We start from the raw sequence: 22,600 nt of genomic DNA on the forward strand, positions 1-22,600 counted from the left end.
GGCAATTAGCCCCCTCCCCAATGCCCATTTCCCCCAAACCCATCCGATAAAAATTTAGCAATTTTTGTTAAAAATGGTTCGAAAATCAGATAATAACAACTACGAGGTTGACACAAAACCATTTTTTTCACTTTGACATTGTTACTTTGATACTTTGATGAACTTTTGATTTGGAAATAAGGAATTAATAATTTGATTTGGAAATAAATTTGATTTGGAAATAAGTACCATATATGCCCCCAGGGCATAACTTGCAACGCCTGCCCCGGGCTCTGGGTGGTTGTGTCGACACTGGAGTTATGTTTTTATCTGACCTTTGAACTATTTTTAACAAAATGGCTATCTGAGAATTTTTATCGATCACTTTTGACCGATAAAAAGTGAACTAGAAATTTCCATGTACAATCAAATGAGCCCGCTTTGAAGTTTATAGGAGCATCCCCTCCATTAGAACCATTTATACTCCATGGGCATAACGTACATCGCCTGCCCCCGGGCCCTATGGGGCCGTGTCGACACCGGAGTTTTTGTTATGTGAACTTTGAACTATTTTTAACAAAATGTTTATCTGAAATTTTTTATCTCATTCATTGGGGGAAAAAGGATGGGGGGGAGGGCTAGCTGTCCTCCGATCACTTTTGATTTATAAAAAGTGAACTAGAACTTTCAATTTTCAATCAAATGAGCCCTCTTTGAAGTTTATACGAGCATCCTTTCCATAAGAACCTTATATGCCCTCAGGGCATAACTTGCAACGCCTGCCCCCGGGCCCTGGGCGGTTGTGTCGATATCAGAGTTATGTTATCTGATTTTTAACAAAATGGCTATCTCAAAAATTATCTGATGCAATTGCTACCTCAAATTTTCTATCGGATATATTTGGTGAAAAAGAGCTTGGGGGGCTAGTTACCCTATGATCACCTTTGACTCTTAAAAAGGGCACTAAAACTCTCGATTTCCAATCGAATGAGCCCCCTCTGAAGTTTATAGGACGACCCCTTCTATATGAAAGGCCTCTGGAAAAAAAAATAAATGGAGTGTGGGGGGAGGCTAGCCGCCCTCCGATCACTTTTTACTCTTAAAAAGTGAATCACAACTTTCAATTTCCAATCAAATGAGCCCTCTATGAAGTTTATACGAGAATCCCTTCCGTAACAACGATACGTGCCACCAGGGCATAACTTACAACGCCTACCCTCGGGCCATGGGGGGCTGGGTCGATACCGGAGTTTTGTTATCTGAACTGTGAACTATTTTTTACAAAATGTGTATCTCAAAATTTTTATCTGATGCATTTAGGGCGTGGAGGGGGGGGGGGGGCTAGTTGATCTCCGATCTCTTTTGACTCTTAAAAAGTGGACTAGAACTTCCAATCTCCAATTAAATGAGCACTCTCCGAAGTTTATACGAGCATCCCTTCCATAAGAACTATATATGCCCCCAGAGCATTACTTACAACGCCTGCCTCCGGTCCCTGGCTGGGTGCGTCGACACAGGAGTTTTTCTTATCTGACCTTTGAACTATTTTTAATGAAATGACTTTTTTTTTAAATTATCGGATAAGCTTCGGGAAAAAAGGGCGTGTTTGGGGGAGGGGGGGGGGCTAGTTACCCTCGGGTTTCTTTTGACTCTTAAAAAATAAACTATAACGTTCAAGTTTCAATCAAATGAGCCCTCTCTGAAGTTTATACGAGCATCCCTTTCATAAGAACCATATACGCTCCCAGGACAACACTTACAACGCCTGCCCCCGGTCCCTGAGGGCTTGTGTTGACACCGAAGTTTTTGTTATATAATTTTTGAAACAATTTGTAAAAACTGGATATCTTAAAATTTGCAGCGGATGGGTTTCGGGAAAAAAGGGCATGGGGGGGGGCAGTTGCCCTTAAATCTCTTGACTCTTAAAAACTGAACTAGAACTTTTAATTTCCAATCAAATGACCATCTCTGAATTTTTTACGAACATTCTTTTCTTAAGAACCGTACTTACCTTTAGAGCTTAATTTAGAACACCTTCCCTCTGGTCGTGGGGGGGAGTTGTACTGACACTGGGGTTTTTCTTATCCAACCTTTGAACTATTTTTTTTTTTAACAAAATGTCTATCTCTAAATTTTCATCAGATGGGTTTGGGAAAAGAAGCGTGGGGTGGGGGCTGGTTGCCCTCGGATCTCTTTTGACTATTAAAAGTGAACTCGAACTTAAAGTGAACTCAATTTCCAATCAAATGAGCCCTCTCTGAAGATTATACAAGCATCCCTTTCATAAGAACCATATATGCCCCAGGGAATAAATTACAACACCTGCCCCCGTGCCCTGGGGGTTGTGTCGACACCTGAGTTTTTGTTATCTAACTTTTGAACAATTTTTAACTTAAAGGCTATCTCATATTTTGTATCGGATGCATTCGGGAAAAAAGGGCGTGGGGGAGGCTAGTTGCCCTCCAATCTCTGTCGACTCTCAAAAACTGAACTAGAACTTTCAATTTCCAATCAAGTGAGCCCTCTCTAAAGTTTTTACGGCCATCCCTTCCATAATAACCATATATTACCCCAGGGCATAACTTACAACGCCTGCCCTCAGGCCCTGGGGGGCCGTGTCGACCCCAGAGTTTTCGTTATATGGTCTTTAATCTATTTTTTTAAATAGCTATCTCAAAGTTCTCATCAGATGGGTTTAAGAAAAAAGGGCGTGGAGGGGAGCTAGGTGCCCTACAATCTACTTTAACTCTTAAAAACTGAACTAGAACTTTCAATTTCCGATCAAATGAGTGATCTTTGTAGTTTATACGACTCTCCCTTCCATAAGAACCATCTGTGCATCTAGGACATAACTAGCAACACCGGTTCTCAGTTCCTGAGAAGGTGGGTCGACTCCGTAGTTTTTGTCATACGATATCTGAAGTTTTTTTAATAAAATGGATATTTCAAAATTTTTATCGGATATCTTGGCAAAAAAAGGGTGTTGGGGGGGGGGGGGGCTGGTTACTCTCCGATATCTTTTGACTCTTAAAAAGTGAACTAGAACGTTCAATTTCCAATCAATTGAGCCCTCTCTGAAGTTTATAGGAACATTCCTTTTATAAGAACCATATATGCCCCCATGGCATACGTTATAAACCTTGCCCTGAAGACTGTGGGGGGAATGTCCTGCTCAAAGATAAAATTTCCAGAACTTTCAACTACGTTGAACTGAATGGCTATCTCAAAATTTTGATTGGATGTGTTTGGGGAAATGGTGGGCGTTGAAGGGTGTTAGTTGCCTTCCAGTCACTTTTGACTATTAAAACGTGCACTTGCCCTTTGAATTTCCTATCGAAGGAGCCCTTTTTGAAGTTTCTACGGCAAAGCCTTCTATACAAACCTTATATGCCCCCAGGGCATAACTTACAACCCTGTGGCCGTGGCTGTGGGGGGAGTGTCCTCCTCAAAAACATAATTTTAATCTGGAAATCAACTACGTAGAAGAAAATGGCTATCTAAAAATTTTGATTGGATGTGTTTGGAGAAATGGTGGGCGTGGAAGGGGTGTTAGTTGCCCTCCAATCACTTTTGACTCTTAAAAAGGGCACTAGAACTCTCGATTTCCAATCGAATGAGCCTCCTTTGAAGTTTATACGATGACCCCTTCCATATGAAGTACCTCTGGCAAAAAAATAATCATAGGCAGCGCAATAGCGCTGCCTAAGTAAAGAACACTGTTGGCACAATGTATTATTTTTTTTCTTGGTCTTAGACCAGGGCACTTCGTATCGAAGTGGTACTTCGAGTGGTGCTTCTTGATGAAAACCTTTCTTTCATGCATCATATTAGTCTAAATAAAATGGTGATATCTTGGATTCCTGGGATCCTAGTAAACTCAAAAATATTTTCCCGAGATCTAATTTGAAAATTCTGCTATATTTTGTAATTCAGCCTCAAGTCTCTTATTGTCCTGCTAAATGAATGTCAACCTTTTCTTCTATCGGAAACCGCTCTCTAAAGCATGCGACACAGCAAAGAACTTTATTCTGGAAGCAAATCTTTGTGCTATTACTTTACTTTACTAAGGTATTTAAATTGATATTCCATCAATTATTTTGCTGTTGATGAAACTTGTAATTCTTTATTTTAAAACGGGGTCTTTCCCAGTTCTTGTAGGCGAGCTCGAGTGATTATTTTGTATAAAGGTGAACCTCAGAGTGATTCAACTGATTTTCGGTCGATATATTTACTTTCTGTATTAAGTAAATCTTTCGAAAAGGCTTTGCTTTCTTGGTACTTGCCTTTTTAGAAGTAAAAGATTTTTTCCATGATTTCCAGTTTGCCTTCTGAGCAAAGCTCCCCACTTAGCATGCTTATGCAGCTCTTTTGAATTTTCTGCATTCGGCTTGATTCTGGTTTGGTTCCTTTTGCTATATTTTTGGATGTTGATTCGTTGGCCCACCAAATACCAAGTCTTAAACGATCTCAATATGATTTAAGGAGGATTGTTTGTACCTGGTTTGGCTCTTATTTGTCTGGAAGGGTGATTTCTGTTGATCCTCTCTTCTACTCACTGTCTGAAATTGAGCTTTGTGGCCCGCAAGGTTCAGTTTTATGGCCAGTTCTGATCTTGATTCATAATAATCACCTTGTTGTTGCGATTATAAACCAAATATCAGCAGCTTTTTGTCGTTATGTCATCCCAAATCTTTCAATGCTAACTCATTTAGATCATCATCAATGTATGGGGACGTTCTAGTTACTTTCACCAACGACATTACAATCAGTACTGCTGAGAGAACGGTGACCGAGATAAGTGTAAACTGGTGAATTTGTTTGTGAGGGTAATTCTTAGGTTCAGTGCGAACTTCCTGCCCCTAAATGTTGAGAAGTCGGGCTTTCTGATGTTCACTCGGATTTCTCAGACTTTTCCTCAACTCAGTGAAGTCCATGTAGCATTTTTTTTTTTTTTTTTTTTTTTTTTTTTTTTTTTTTTTTTTTGTAGACTTGAGATCATTAGCTGTGGTTTCTTGCTTCTTGATGAAAACCTTTCTTTCATGCATCATATTAGTCTAAATAAAATGGTGATATCTTGGATTCCTGGGATCCTAGTAAACGCAAAAATATTTTCCCGAGATCTAATTTAAAAATTCTGCTGTATTTTGTAATTCAGCCTCAAGTCTCTTATTGTCCTGCTAAATGAATATCAACCTTTCCTTCTATCGGAAACCGCTCTCTAAAGCATGCGACACGGCAAAGAACGTAATTCTGGAAGCAAATCTTGATGCTATTAAACCATTGCTTGTTTTCAAGTCGTTTTATTTTCTCTCAGGTGTGTTTTAGTTTCTCTCGACTATATAGCGATGTTTGTACAACCCCAGAAACTTTTCCTTCTCTTGTCGATGACCAATCTTCATATAATCATCTTCTTAATTCAAGTAAAATTTTTGTCAACTTCAATCCTCTGTCTGCCTTTCATACTGCTTGAACTATTCTGCCTGAATCCGCTGAACAGTTTTGTACCTTGAAAAAAAAAGAAAAAAAAGGTAAAAAGATTAACTTTTGTTGTCAATTTCTGTTCTGAGTTATTTCTTCAGCTTTTTTTTCGTTCTGTTAATGGTTTTCTGTTATTTATTTGCTTTTTTCATGTCCACCTGGGGTAGATGTCTCTGGGCCATGGTCATAACTGTTGTTAGTAACGTTTATTGCCATGACACCTCACTCTAACTTGGCTATGGTTTTAATAAGTGGTGGGCAGTAGTTTGGCATGCTTTTGCTTTATTATGTTTTTCATTTTACTGTTTTTTTTTCTCCCTCTCTGTATGCATTTCTGGCCGTACTGGCCGTTCTGGAAGTACGAGGTGAATTTTCCAGAGGTACTAAAAATTAAGGGGGGAGTAGATGTAATGACCTCCACAGGTTTTGAAAGTTACTTTTTTTGTATTTTCAGTAAGAGATCTGAGAAAACCAAGAAGGCTCGAGCTAGATTTAAAAGCTTAAGTTTTTAAATACTAGATATTGAAAATATTATATATATATTTTCCCCAACTCTATTTAGTTCTGAAATAACCTACGTTTGCCTCTACTGGGCCGCACGTGTTGGTTGTGAGTGTTTATCGAACTGAAGATTTACTTTCAAATGGGCGTTTGTTTAAGCTTCTTAATTTGGTTAATAGCCAAAAAAGTATACCAGTATTTACGCAAAATTGAAAAGGCTAAATTTTTCTGAGATAAGGTACTTAGGTACTGAAATTTTGTGTAGAGGAGTTTTGAGACGGCCCAATCTGAAGATTTGAAGTTCAATTTTATTCATTCCTGAAATAACTTGTATTTGCACAAATGTTGATTGAACTCTAGATTTGCTTTTAATTAGCATTTGCTAACATTTCTTTACTTGGTTTGTCTGCCAAAAGTGTTTCAGTTTTTAATTATTTATGGTAGGGAATTGTTTGTAAAAATTAATTGGAGGTGGGGGCAATTTGAACTAAATCAAAAGACACTTTGTGCATCCGGTTTGTCAGTATTGTATCTGGAATGGCTGAAGATATTAAGTTGGAACTCTCAGGGAATATTGAGGGGGGAAATAAAGTTAATGAAAAGACACTATATCGACCTAGTTTCTTCAAAATGACGTAGCTACAATAACACAAGAACAGCTAAGGGTAGCAACTTGAAACTTTTAGGGATAGTTGAACTAAATAAAAAGATGCTGTGTTCATTTTGTTTGTCAGTGTTGCTTCAGGAACGGCTAAGGACATCAAGCTGAAACTTCCTGGGAATATTGAGGGTCGGTAATGAAGTACTTGAAGGCACTATGTCGATCCAGGTTTTTCAAAATGCAAAACACAAGAACGACTTGGGTGTCAAATCGAAACTTTCAGGGAATGTTGAACTGAATCAAAAGACACTATGTGCACCGAGGTTGTCAAAACGGCTTATCTGCAATATCTCAGGAAGAGCTAAGGGTATTAAGTTGAAACTTTCAGGGAAAGCTAGGGATTAGGCTAGATTATATAAAAATGTATTATGTGTATCCATGCTGTCTAAAGGGCGTATTTGAAATATTTCAGGAACGAATAAGGGTAATTAAGTTGAAACTTCAGTGGAATGTTATGGGGCTTATGAACTAAATTAAGACACTATATATAGGCTACTCAAGTTGTCAAAATATCGTGTCTGAAATATCTCAGGAATGGCTAAGGGTATCAAAAATCAAATTTTCAGGGAACTTTATTTTATTTAATTCATCCAGGATGTCAAAAGGGCGGATACACAATATCTCCAGAGCTTCTAAGGGGAATAAGCTAAAAACTGTTGAAATAAATCAAAAGACACTTATGTGCTTCCAGGTTGTCAAAATGGTAGTTCTACGGTATCTCAGAAACAGCTAAGGGTATTAAGTAGAAATTTTCAGATATCGTTGAGGGGGATATCAAGTTGAATGATAAGACACTGTGGCATCCAAATTGTCAAAATGGTGTATCTGCAATATCTCATGAACGGGTAAGGGTATTAATTTAGAACTTTCAGGGAATGCTGCGAGAAATTTTGAACTAATCAAAACACACTATGTGAATCTAAGCTATGAAAGTAGCGTATCTGCAATATGTCAGCACGGCTAGGGTATTAAGTTGAAATTGTGTCAGGCTCTTTCGTCAGGGAAAGGTTATAACTAAATAAAAAGACATTATGGGCATCCACTCTGTGGGAATATTTGGGGAATTTTGAAAAAAAGACGCCGTGTATACAGGTTGTTAAAACGGTGTATCCGCAATAACGTAGGAACGGCTAATGGTGTTAAAATGAAACTTACAGAGAAAGTTATGAATAGAGGGAGGATTGCTACACAGGTATTACAAGATCACAGCTAATCAGAGGGCTACAATACTAGGAGTACAAGACCACACCCTCTTTCTAGACCAATGGGAGAGCTAGAAATACCGCCGTGTGTTACATCACCAGACTCCCTGGAATTTCAGATTGAATTTTACGTATTTTCTCTATCTGCTATGACACAATTTTACCTCGTGAACATTCCATGATAACATATTATCATTAATTTCCAGGCAGGATTATGTGTTCATGTCTGTGATACAGACATGAACTACGTTGAACTTACAGAGCTTCGATTGTGTAAGAATTCATGACAGTAAAATCAATAGGCTTCATTGGAATTTAAAATGTATCTCTGCACAGTTGCCAGGACAAAGGAAACGTCAAAGATTAATTAACATTTTAGGGGATGATTTGGGGTAAAACAGTTTGAGACATGTGACTTGACCTAGCTTTACTTCTCGGCTGTGGTCGCTATAATAGACAAGTACACATTATGGGATTAATGAGACTATTATCGATTTGAACCATCAAGGACCACAAGCAACAATAACCCTAGCCACCAAGGACCTCAACCTCCAAGGTCCCCTCTCCCCAATCTCCAAGAGGCTCCCCTCTCTCCAACTTTTTGGGCCCATTCCCCCATTTTTTTATGCTTTTTTGAAGTTTATTTTTTTAACATGATAATTTTATTTACACTTTTTTACATGTCTTTGAATGACATAAAACATACTTAAAGCAAACAAAATTCACATTTAAGCTAGATTTCTTAACGTATGTAAATGTGTGCTGTCTAAAGCCTATGATTTCAGGTGCTTGGTTTACTTTTCGCACTTTTCTGACCTAGATTATTTAGGCTGTCGTAGGTGTGTGTGTTGTCTGAAATTTATTATTTGGAATGTTTGGTTTACTATTTTAGACTTTTCTGAGCTAGGTTTCAGAACCTTTCGTAGGTGTGGGTTTCAGGAAACTGATGATTCGGGATATCTAGTTTGCTATCTTAGACTTTTCTGAGCTAGATTTCCTATCCTTTCGTAGGTGTATGTTGTCTGAAACCTATGATTTGGGATGCTTGATTACTATTTCGCACTTTTCTGAGCTAGGTTTCATAGCCATTCATAGGTGTATGTTGTATGAAACCCTTGATTAACTTTAATATTGGGTACATTTTTGTATATTTTTTAATAAAGCTGGGTTTTACTTTTCAGAAATGTGAACATCCCAGTTTAAAATAATCTGGTTTTATTGATAACATTTGATTTTTTTTAATAAAGTTGGGTTTTAGTTTCAAGAAATATGAACATCCACGTTTAAAATACATATGCTTTTAATAATAATATTTGCTATTTGAATAAAGTGGGGTTTTAGTTTTCGGAAATAAGAACGTCCACTTTAAAATACATATGCTTTTATTAATGATATTTGATTTTTTAATAAAGTAATTTTTGTGACGAAATCAACGATAAACAGTGGGTTTTTTCTTCAGTATTGTTTAAGAATGATTAAAGATGATGACTGAGAAATTGATCGATAATAAAGATGTAGATGTCAAGAAAAGAATTGTAATAAAGAAATTCAGAACAATACTTAGAAATCCTTAGAAATCAAATAGTGAGACGATTATGGATATGAACCATCAAGGACCGTAAGCACCAATGAGGCGAATTTTTATTTTTTTGATGAGCTTGAAAAAAAAATAATTAGAGTTATTAATTGAAATGAAGACAGATAGTTTGTCACTGTGCCAAAGAAGAAAGTTTATCGGAAGAGGAAGTCAGTGTAGGGATATTAAAAAATGGGGTGTCACCTGCAGGTTCAATTAACGTCTCATCTTTTGAATCAGTTTCATAAAATAATTCATCATGTTCTCTCTCTCGATACGAATAACTGTTCAAGCGTAAATTTTCTGTAAACATACTTTGTTTTTTGTCATGTTTTTTTTCGCTTTGTCGATGATTTTAGTTTAATATAATCTTTCTACCACTTCTTAGTAAGATTCGGGGGTTAAGCTGGAGTAAGATCCTCCCACACCGACTTATTGTTTACTGTTAAAGCACAGAGGACAGTGAAAATAAAATGTGTTGTTCGAATGGTTTAATGTGATGTTTGAATTGAGTATACTAAGGTTGGGCTTTAGTTTTTGGAAATAAGAACACTCACGTTTAAAATACATGTGATTTTATCGATAATATTTGATTTTTTAATAAATTTGGGTTTTAATTTTCGGAAATAAGAGAATCCCCTTGTAAAAAATATATAATTTTGTGAACTACAATGTATTTTTTGTTAATTTTGGGTTTAAGTTTTCAGAAATAAGAACATCCATGTTTAAAATACATCTGGTTTAATTAATAATATTTGATTTTCTAATAAAGTTGGGAGTTAGTTTTCAGAAATAAGAATTTTATTAATAATATTTGATTTTTTTAAAATAAAGTTGGGTTTTAGTTTTCAGAAATAAGAACGTCCACGTTTAAAATACATCAGGTGTTATTTATAATATTTGATTTTTTAATAAAGTTGGGTTTTAATTTTCAGAAATATGTACAACCCTGTTTAAAATACTTCTGATTTTATTAATAATATTTGATTATTTTTAATTATTTTGGGTTTCAATTTTCAGAAATACGAACATCCCCGTTTAAAATATGTCTGATTTTATTAATAATATTTGATTTTAAAAAAATAAAGTTGGGTTTTAGTTTTCAGAAATATGAGCAACCACGTTTAAAATACATGTGGTTTTGTTAATATTACTTGATTTTTTTTAAAATAAAGTTGGGTTTTAGTTTTCAAAAATAAGAACACCCACGTTTAAAATACATGTGATTTTATTAATAATATTTGATTTTTTTTTAAGTTGGGTTTTAGTTTTCAGAAATAAGAACGACCACATTTAAAATACATCTGGTTTTATTAATAATATTTGATTTTCTAATAAAGTTGGGACCTCAAACTCCAAGGAACCCCTCTCCCTAACCTCCAAGCGGCCCCCTCCCTCCAACTTTCTGGGCCCATCCCTCCATTTTTATACTTTTCTTTTGAAGTTTTTTTAACTTTTTTTTAAGATGATAATTTTATTTAAATTTTTGTTTTACATGTCTTAGAATGAGATAAAACATACTTAAAGCATAAAAATTCACATTTAAGCTAGATATCTTAACGTTTGTTGATGTGTGTTGTCTGAAACCTATGATTTGGGATGCTTGGTTAACTATTTCGCACTTTTCTGACCTAGGTTTATTAGCCTGTCCTAGGTGTGTGTTGTCTGAAATCTATGATTTGAGATGTTCGTTTTACTATTTTAGACTTTTCTCAACTAGGTTTCTTAACCATTCGTAGGCGTATGTTGCATGAAACTTATGATTTGGGATGTCTAGTTTGTTATTTCGGACTTTTCTGAGCTAGATTTCCTAGCCTTTCGTAGGTGTATATTGTCTGAAACATATGATTTGGGATGCTTGGTTTACTATTTCGCAGTTTTCTGAGCTAGGTTTCATAGCCGTTCATAGGTGTATGTTGTATGAATCCCATGATTAACTATATTATTTTTTGGGGGTTAGGGATGATCAAAGGCCTCATTGGGTATATTTTTGCATATATTTTAAATAAAGTTTGGGTTTTAGTTTTCAGAAAGATGAACATCCCAGTTTAAAATACATCTGATTGTATTAATAATATTTGATTTTTGTTAAAAGTAAAGTTGAATTTTAGTTTCAAGAAATACGAAGATCTACGTTTAAAACACATTAGATTTTATTAATAAAATTTGATATTTTAATAAAGTCGGATTTTAGTTTTTGGAAATAAGAACATTTAAAGTTAATCATGGGTTTCACAAAACATACACCTATGAACGGCTATGAAACCTAGCTCAGAAAAGCGCGAAATAGTAAACCAAGCATCCCAAATCATAGGTTTCAGACAACATACACCTACGAAAGGCTAGGAAATCTAGCTCGAAAAAATCCAAAACAGTAAAGTAGACATCCCAAATCATAAGTTTCATGCAACACACACCTACGAAAGGTTAAGAAACCTAGCTGAGAAGAGTCTAAAATAGTAAACCAAACATCTCAAATCATAGATTTCAAACAACACACACCTACGACAGACTAAGAAACCTAGGTCAGTAAAGTGCGAAATAGTAAACAAAGCACCACAAACCATAGGTTTCAGACAACACACATCAACAAACGTCAAGAAAACTAGCTTAAATTTGAATTTTTTATGCTTTTATTATGTTTTATGTCATTCTAAGACATGTAAAAAACGTTTAAATAAAAATTTTATGTTAACAAAAACAAAAAATGCTTAAATATGAGTTTCTTATGCTTTTAGTATGTTTTATGTTATTCTAAGACATGTAAAAAAGAGTTTAAATGAAATTATCATGTAAAAAAAAATAAAAAAGTTAAAAAAAACTTCAAAAGAAAAGCATAAAAAGAGGGGGTGGTCCCAAAAAGGTGGAGGGAGGGGGCCCCTTGGAGGTTGGGGGGAGAGGTTCCTTGGAGGTTGAGGTATCAACTTTATTAGAAAATCAAATATTATTATTAAAACCAGATGTATTTTAAACGTGGACGTCCTTATTTCTGAAAACTAAAATCCAACTTAAAAAAATCAAATATTATTAATAAAATCACATGTATTTTAAACGTGGGTGTTCTTATTTCTGAAAACTAAAACCCAACTTTATTAAAAATCAAATATTATTAATAAAATCACATGTATTTTAAACGTAGGTGTTCTTATTTTCCGAAAACTAAAACCCAAATTTATTAAAAAATCAAATATTATTAATAAAATCACATTTATCTTAAACGTGGGTGTTCATATTTCTGAAAACTAAAACCCAATTTTATTTTAAAAAAAAATCAAGTATTATTAATAAATCACATGTATTTTAAACGTGGGTGTTCTTATTTCTGAAAACTAAGACCCAACTTTATTTAAAAAAAATCAAATATTATTAATAAAATCACATGTATTTTAAACGTGCTTGTTAATATTTCTGAAAACTAAAACCCAACTTTATTTATAAGAAAATCAAATATTAGTAATAAAATCAGTTGTATTTTAAACGGGGGTGTTCGTATTTCTGAAAATTAAAACCCAACTTTATTTTAAAAAAAATCAAATATTATTAATAGAATCAGATGTGTTTAAAACATGGTTGTTCTTATTTTTGAAAACTAAAACCCAACTTTATTAAAAACTGAAATATTATTAATAAAACCAGATGTATTTTAAACGTTGACGTTCTTATTTCTGGAAACTAAAACCCAACTTTATTAAAAAAAATAAATACTATTAACAAAATTCATATTTCTGAAAATTAAAACCCAACTTTATTCGAAAATCAAATATTATTAATAAAACCAGATGTACTTTAAACATGAATGTTCTTATTTCTGAAAACTAAAACCCAACTTTATTAGAAAATCAAATATTATTAATAAAATAACATGTATTTTAAACGAGGGTGTTCTTAATTTTTGAAAAATAAAACCCAAATTTATTAAAAAATCAAATATTATTAATAAAATCACACCTATTTTAAACTTGGGTTTTCTTATTTCCGAAAACTAAAACCCAACTTTAGCATATACAATTCAAACATCACATTAACCCATCCGAACAACAGATTTTATTTTCACTCTCCTTGGTGCTTTAACAGTAAATAATAAGTCAGCGTGGGAGGATCTTACTCCAGATCAACCCCCGAATCTTACTAAGATATGGTACTAGAAATTTAATATTAAACTAAAATTATCGACAAAGCGAAAAAAACATGACAAAAATCAAAGTATGTTCACAGAAAATTTAAGCTTGAACAATTATTCATACCGAGAGATAGAGAATATGATTAATTATTTTATGAAACTGATTCAAAAGATGAAACGTACATTGAACCTGTGGGTGACACCCTATTTTTTAATTTCCCTATGCTGACTTCCTCTTCCGATAAACTTTCTTCTCTGGCACAGTGACAAACTATCTGCCTTCATTTTAATTAATAACACTATTTTTTTTTTTTTCAAACTCATCTTAAAAATAAACTTCACCTCATTGGTGCTTACGGTCCTTGATGGTTCATACCCATAATCGTCTCACTAGTTGATTTCTAAGGATTGTTCTGAATTTCTTTATTACAATTCTTTTCTTGACGTCTACATCTTTATTATCGATCAATTTCTCAGTCATCATCTTTAATCATTCTTAAACAATACTGAAGATAAAAACCCACTGTCTATGGTTGATTTCGACAAAGAAATTACTTTATTAGAAAATCAAATATTATTAATAAAGCCAGTTGTATTTTACACGTGGACGTTCTTATTCCTGAAAACGAAAACCCAACTTCATTAGAAAATCAAATATTAATAATGCAAGCATATATATTTTAAACGTGGACGTTCATATTTCTGAAACTAAAACCCAACTTTATTAAAAAAAAATCAAGGTTTATTAATAAAATCAGATGTATTTTAAACTGGGATGTTCATATTTCTGAAAACTAAACTTTATTAAAACCCAACTTTATTAAACAAAAATAAAAAAATGTACCCAATGACGCCTTGGATCATCCTCCACCTCCCAAAAAATATTAAAGTTAATCAAGGGTTTCATACAACATACACCTATGAATGGCTATGAAACTTAGCTCAGAAAAGTGCGAAATAGTATACGAAGCATCACAAATCATAGGTTTCAGACAACATACATCTACGAAAGGTTAGGAAATCTAGCTCAGGAAAGTCTAAAATAGCAAACTAGACATCTCAAATCATAAGTTTTATGAAACACTCACCTACGAAAGGTTATAAAACCTAGCTAAGAAAAGTCTAAAATAGTAAACCAAACATTCCAAATAATAGATTTCAGACAACACACACCTACGACAGCCTAAGAAACCTAGGTCAGAAAAGTGCAAAAAGTAAACCAAGCCCCATAAATCATAGTCTTCAGACAACACATATTAACATACGTTAAGAAATCTAGCTTAAATGTGAATTTTTTATGCTTTAAGTATGTTTCATGTCATTCTACGACATGTAAAAAAAAGTTGAAGTAAAATTATCATGTTAAAAAAAAAAAACTTCAAAAAAGTATTAAAAAAAGGGGGGATGGGCCCAACAATTTTGAGGGAGGGGAGCCCCTTGGAGGTTGGGGAGATGGGACCTTGGAGGCTGAGGCCCTTGGTGGCTAGGGTCATTGGTGGTGGCGGTCCTTGATGATTCAAATCCATAACCATCTCACTAATCGCATATTGTGTAATTGTCTATTATAGCGACCACAGCCGAGAAGTAGGTCAAGTCACATGTCTTAAACTGTTTCAACCCAAATAATCCCCTAAAATGTCAATTGATCTCGGACGTTTCCTTTGTCCTGGCAACTGTGCAGAGATACATTTTAAAGTCCCATGAAGCCTATTGATTTTTCTGTCATGAATTCTTACACAATCGAAACTCTAAGTTCAACGTAATTCATGTCTGTATCAATTACACATAATCCTGCCTGGAAATTAATGATAATATGTTATCATGGAATCTTCACGAGGTAAAATTGTGTCATAGCAGATAAACAACAACACAAGCAAAAAAAAAAATTGATCATAATATTAAAAGGTTAATCAAGATTTACTAATAGGAGTGGTGCTACTCCCTCTCTCTACCAAATCTTCTAAACGTCTCGATTTTCACTCGCGCTTTGTATTTTGAACAGTGTAGTTCTTATTTATGAAGACATCGACAAAAAAACATAAAAAATAAATAAAACTGCCATAATAATCAAGATGACCGGAAGGAATATATATATATATATATATATATATATATATATATATATATATATATATATATATATATATATATATATATATATATATATATATATATATATATATATACATATATATATATAGTTTAATTTATTTGTACACCCATCATAAACACAGAATTTGATGGAAAAACAGTAGAAAAGAAAAAACATACACTCTATGGTACAGACAAAACAAAAACACATGCACATCAATCAAAGTGATGAGAGTAGAGGTAGGCAAAGATGACTGCTACCATCCAACTTAGCACAATGCTTGTCAAACATCTGATTAATTGCATAAAAAGGGTCGATTACTGCATACTTCTGGATCAGATCCGAATCATTTGTACTCAGTGGAACTTGCAGCAGGAACTTCAGATATCTGAAAAAAATTCTTCAGATTTTAAATTTATTTTTATTACGCAGAAGTTTCCCAAATAGTGTTATATGCAATATATGTGGCACCGCGACAGCATTATAAGTTCTAGCCGGTGAAAACCTATTAAGATTTCTCTTCGAAGAATTTGTGGCCCCATACGCAGTTCTAATTTTACGCTCTATATGTTTGATGATTAGCGAACGGGTAGATGGCAGTGCGTCAACGATGGGCAGTCCCAAGTATACTAGTGACTCCACAGACTTGACAGACTGGGATCCTAGTTGAATGTGAGTTAGAGCAGACCTATTCCAATCAAACAACATTACTTCTGATTTTGACACATTAAATCTAAAGACAATATCACCATACTGAGATGACAGGATATTAAAATTACTTTCTAGGGATGCTATTTTCTGAGAAACATTTAAGATGTCATCTACAAAACAAACTATAGTCACATCTATTCGTCTTAAAATACATATTGTAGTGACTTTGAAATGCGCCTCGGTACTACTGTTCATAAACAACTGTGGCGAAGAAATCGCACCCTGTTTAATACCTTTTTTTTACGGGGATTTTCCTAGTGGGTTCTGCAAGGAATGCATAAACACGTATTTAGTTGGTGACACAGATCATAAAGAGGTCAACAATACCTGTGTTGACACCATTATTCCCTAATTCTAGCATTATCTTTGCATGTATGCCCGAGTCAAATGCGCGGCGTACGTCGTATTCACCAATAGCCAGCGATTCATTAAAAATGTGCGCATCTAACAGAACATTTGCTACAACATGTAATGCTTGAGCACTGGAAACCAAACTGGTGGGGAGGGGCCTTGCAACACTTCCTAATGCCACCTATTATTAACAGTTCAAAAAGCTTGCAAAAAAACAGGAAATAGTTATCGGTCTACAAGAAGAAGGTTCTGTTGTGGGTTTTCCTTTTTTCAGTATAGGCGTTATAGATCCTAAGCAAAATAAATCTGATACAACACCATGTGTCCTAATAATCTAGTAAGTAATTGCAAGATGTTCAAATAAAAAGTGACTACCAATCAATAGATGATGGGCACATATTCTATCGACCCCACTTGGCGATTTTTTCTTTAATTTTTTGCACACTTCCCGGATTTGACTACTGTTAACAACAAAATAATTTAAGCCTTTAGTAAGGAGGGGACTTAGTTGCTCATAAAACATTTGGTTTTTTGACTCCTCTGGGGCTGCAAATTCTGCTCTAAAATAACCAATCCATTCTTTCTCAACAGTCGTACTGGAAGTCGGATTATTGTACTCAGCAGGCTTTGAACACAGATTCCAAATCAGGTTAGGATTATCCAAGATTTTTGACACAGTTTCAAGTTTTAAAGCTCTACGATGTCTACGCAGTTTTTTTGCAAATTTCCGCTCAGTAAAAATACAAATTAGATTGACAGCACCACTTTTAGGCCTGTCACATTCATGCCAAATCTACAGCCAAAACTTGGCCGCAGCCTTTGCATTAATCAAATCGGAGTTTTGGGCCCATCCTTTTACTCGAGATGTACGGCGCAATTCAACACTCAGAACAGCTGCGTTTTCAGACGTTTTTAAAATGTTGCATATTTCAGTTAAGTGTTGGTTTAACTGCAGTCTTATTTCTCAGTCGGGTGAGCCAGAATTCCACCTGAGCAAATTAAACAGGATCTTCATTTTTCCGAGGACGTTGTCGTACTTTCGTTGAAATAAAGGGTGGGAGACCTTTTTCCAGTCACTTACGAGTTTTGGTTTAGGTTTCGGCGGGTAAGCATTCACAGTACATGGGAGAGTGACAGACAGGGACAGATGGTCTGTGTACATTCCGTCATGTCCTACCTGTACGGTAGGTAGCTCAACATTATAACTAATAGCGTGATCAATGTTAGACACAGACTGAGAGACACTTATAAAAGAATATTGCTTGTTTTTTGTGGCTAGCTTGAATCCATTAGGAAATGAACTTGCACTTGGGCACGAGTGTTGCTGCTGTCTTGAATGGTATAGTTAAAGTCCCCCAAAATCACTAATGGTAAGCCGCCCGTTAGTACTTTCTTTATTGAGATTCCGAGTCTCTTGCAAGCGATGGCAAACTTTTGCTCCGAAACAATATTATTGTAATTAGTAGGCAGTAAAGATTAGATAATATAAAATCAACACTCTTAATAAGCTGGAAGTGTTCAATTTGCAGGAGACAGGCAGGGGGGATGCGAACAGAATTAGATATTATAGCAAGCCCTCCTGAAGAACTCCTGTGGTTGCTGGATTTGCATGCTGGCTGTATAATATAATGACGATCTGGAGAAAATTTTAGCAAGTTGACACTGGCTTCCGTGAGAAAATGTTCTTGGAGGTAAATAAAGTCGTACTTCGTGGATAGATCACTAGGAAATGACAATTTGTCCAGCACTGTTCCAGTCATAGTCCAAGAATGCACCTTGCATCCCATCATGACACATGAGGCATGGACGGCTGTGCTTGATTAAGTGGTCATTAGACGTGGTAGCAATTGTGCTTTTTTTATCTACAAGTTAAACACAGTCTGAGGTGTTTACCCTGGTTAACTCTTATATAAATATGTTTAATACCACCTCAATTTGAGCAATGTTCTTGTTGGTTGCTGTTTGAAGTAATATAAAAATCACTGTGACATTTAAAGCAGCGCCGGGCAGAAAACGGAACTCCTCAACCCTGAATAGCTCAAGATAGATCTTAGGGGATTGAGAATAGCATTGTCCGGATCAGCACTACTCGGGTAGTATAATTTGAAGGCTCTAGTTTCACCACACTGAACAGCTTCTTCACACTCAGCTATTCGGCTTAGCTCGTTTTCATCTAGAAAACTAGGAATCCACTTTACAATACCTACAAATTGAGGCACTTTAACTTGGATGTCAATTTGCTTACTACTCATGGCCTGGGCTAGTTGTGTTGCTGAATTGCGTGACTTGACAAGGATTTTCCAGTCATTTTTGCTACGCTTTAGAGTAAGAGAGTCCGAATCTACCCGACTTGGGCACAGCTTGCTTATGAACTCTTGCCTAGCCTGCGGTGAGTTGAGATCAGATGGCATATTTTTAACCACCACTGAGTACAGAGGCTTCTGTTGTGTCACTTGTGGTTCAAGAGAGGGAGGAGCTCGGGACATAGTGTCGGAGATAGCAACGTACTGTTCAGACACTTTACTTAATTGATCGGAGAACTTATCCGTAGCTAGTTTGATTTTTCTAGCTATCGAGTCTAATCCAACATCTACGCGGTGACACATTTTATTAACTTAACCCGAATGCAAGCACTGATTTCGTCTCGACATGTGGGAACTTCCTGGGGATCCACAATAACAAATTGTGGTAATGATTTCTTGTCTTTGGCACATTGGAACAATATCTTCGCCATTTCAACAATATTATCATTGTCGTTGGCAGTTTTTCGGAATACATAATCATATCCCAGTTTGCTCCCGATAGAGATCAACTTTTCTTTCGCGTTTAGTATGTCCGTATGAGAGAAAAACTCCACTGCTCTTTTAACAATTTGCTCCATTTTGTTTCGTGTTTGCATCGAGCGGTGCATAAAGTTCAGCACAGCATTTCGTACAAGCGTCGCCATCGCACCTTCACGTCATTAGGCAAAGCGCAACCCAGTTATCAAAGTCCAGGTACTGCAATTACGCAAGAACAGGTAAAATGTAAGTACCTCCTCACCTTTTCCCCGCAATTGTCAAATAACTGAATATACCAGCAAGTACAGTACGGCGCTTGTGGGGAGTTCCTTGCCCTCTTCTGCTTGTTCCCAGTAGAAAATCAGCACCTTGCTTTTATGAGAACTATAAAAAAAAATTGTTATAGATGGCGCCCCAGTCAACTTAAGAAAAAAGATGGCGCTGGTGAGGATGCCCGGAGAGAAAGACTTATTCTAGGAAATAGAGAAGATCACTCAATTTAACTTCACTATAAAATTTATCTATTAGAGGGTATAAATCAATATGAAAACAACCTTAAAGTAGTTCAATATATATGTACTATATATACATATATATATATGTGTATTACACCCTTCCAAATAAATATTACTCCTAGCGTGCTAAGATCTTGACGATTAATGTAAAGTATGTATTGACATACATTTGGTGTTGATTCTATTCTCTTAGCTACTAATATGTGCTGTAAGTTGATGCAAATAAAAGTGAAGCTAGTCTATTCACCTAATTAAATTTGATGCCTTTGTTGATTTGTTAAGCTGCAAAATCTTAAGAGTAGCTAAAAAGACGTTTTGAATCATTTTAATTATCCGAGTTGAAACATTTGATGTCATCAGCAGAATTCTGAATCTTTTTCTCTTTAGACACAGAAGAAGCCGTTCACGGTCTAGAGACCGGTATCGTCGAGAAAGGGATAGGAAACGACGCAGGTCCCAGAGCCCCAGTGCTGAAAAAAAGAGGAGAAGTAGAAGTGGCAGTAAACCAAGACAAGAAGAAAAGAAAGAAGAGAAAAAAGAAGACGAAGAATTTGACTTTTCTAGACTTGATAAGGTAAATAAACAACACTTAATTTATCGTGAATCGACTCAAAACCGGCAGTGCGAAAAAATTCCGAGTTTCTAAAAAAGCCTTGATATTCACTAAAATGGTGTCGGATCCAAATAAAAACTGCACCATTGGAATCACATAGCCGATAACCCCATCTAGGAGAATTATAGTTCCCCATCTGGAGCAAGGAGAGCCACTTTTTCACATGGGATGCAGTGATTCATCCTTTTTTCTTTCCTTTTTTTTCTGTCGCCGCAAGTGGGGTGCTGAAACATCATAGAGAGATGTTTAAGGGTTCATTTTAAATAAAATTGCCATATTTAGTGCCTTTTGTAAGTATTAAAAACATGATATTAAAACAAGATTAACAAAAACCGCATCTCCATATGCAAGCTGATGTCTGTGGGGTATGATGTCATGTTTGAGTGACTCCGTTGCCTAATGCCCTGGGGGTTCGTTCTCTACTAGATCCAGCTGAAATATTAAAAAAAAAGTTTTAAAATACTTTATCAATGTGTTTGTGCTATTAAAGTATGTTGTTAATATTTTTTAGAAGTATATCATTTTAAATCTTCATTTTGCTGAACTAGTTAATTTGAGGCTTTAATAAGTTACGTACATCATGCCGTACTTATCTGACAACTATTAGGTGGGCGATTACATTGTCAGGGGCCCCATGCTGTGTCCTAATTTTTCCCGAATTTTTTGAACAGTCAAATTAATATCAAGTGACAAGAGTATTGTTATAATACTATAGTAAGTTCGACTCTGTCAATTTCACTCCCACCTGTTCTCCTATTTAATAGACCTTGTGGGTAGACTTTTTTTTAGCAATCGAAAGGTATTGAAAGAGGTATTAATGATAGAAAAAAAGGAATGAGGATAAGAAAGTTAGATTGTTTAAGTAGAGAACTTGTAATTCATATACGTGTCATTGTACTTTTAAGGCTTGACATCGATTTTTAATGTTTGAGTATAATATTAGTTGAAAAGTATAATTTATTCATGTCTCTCCTATGTTTTCATAGTATCTGAAAAAGAAGAAGAAAAAAAGGAAGAAAATAATACACACTGAACTGTGACGAAGAAATTTTATTGCCTATATTGGATTGATAAAATAGTAGTGAACCATCTTTGTTAAGCTGTTTCATAATTAAGATAGTGTGTACTTCAAAGAAATAGTTAATTTCGTATTTTCTTGTTCTTAATTCATCTATGCGCTACTTTACTTTTTTTCTGTTTTGAGCTTCACAATTTATTTTTGTTGACTCTCAGAATGCATAACATGGACATTAACTGTCAGACAAGTTTCGTTGAAGTCTGATTACCTCTTTTAGTAAATAGCCTACTCTAGTGGCTTTGATTTAGAAATCCCCCCTCCTCTGCCGAAGAGGTTAAATTGGTCCCGGGCTTTGAAAAGACAACATTAATTTGTTTTGTGGAAATATGGCACCTAATTCTAGTAGTTCCAGAATTAGCGTTCTAGTTTTTTGGAACAGGTTCTTGTAAATGCAAAATAACTCCCAGCTTTCTATAAAAAGAACAATTTATTCTACTTAAGTGGCTAAAAGAATCAGTTGAGCCTCAGAAGATATACTTATTCAGACTCAACAGTAGGCTGGCATTAAATATGTTGCAACTTGGTAAATGCTCTTGCAATTTTTATTCCTATTGTACTTTAAATTTGAACGCATGATTATAACTCTAGGACGCTGAGCAAGAAAGACTAGAAACGGAGATGCGTAAAAGAAAAGAGAGGATCGAGAAATGGCGAGCCGAAAGAAAGAAAAAAGAAGCAGAAGCATTTAAAAAGGAAGTTGAAAAAGGAGCGTTAACAGGTGAGACTTGTTTCTCTTGCCACTTCTATGATTGTTGAGTACCTTCAGAGATGAAAATTATTCGACTCCACAAAAGTTACTTAAACAGTCCAGTGAAAATTTTTTACTGCTCTTTTAAACTTTAACTGTCTTATTACATTTTAAATTCCAGGGTTTCGAGGGAAACAATTTTTTCTATGTAGATCAAATAAAGATCTATGTATATATCTAGATAGTCCACTATTT

At 35.1% G+C, this 22,600-nt stretch overlaps 1 protein-coding gene across 1 annotated transcript in view; it reads left to right on the forward strand.

The window, feature by feature from the left end:
* Prp5 (pre-mRNA processing factor 5) overlaps nucleotides 1-22,600 on the forward strand; it is a 186,667-nt gene that overhangs the window by 38,001 nt on the left and 126,066 nt on the right. Inside the window, exons 3-4 of the mRNA XM_089099124.1 lie at nucleotides 20,354-20,540; nucleotides 22,246-22,375. Coding sequence (XP_088955250.1) covers nucleotides 20,354-20,540; nucleotides 22,246-22,375 — 317 coding nt within the window. The remainder of the gene's footprint in view (nucleotides 1-20,353; nucleotides 20,541-22,245; nucleotides 22,376-22,600) is intronic.

The sequence above is a fragment of the Artemia sp. Qi Xiang Cuo genome, chromosome 13 (genome assembly GCF_049724085.1).
Source record: "Artemia sp. Qi Xiang Cuo chromosome 13, ASM4972408v1, whole genome shotgun sequence".
NCBI classification, from domain to species: Eukaryota; Metazoa; Arthropoda; class Branchiopoda; order Anostraca; family Artemiidae; genus Artemia; species Artemia sp. Qi Xiang Cuo.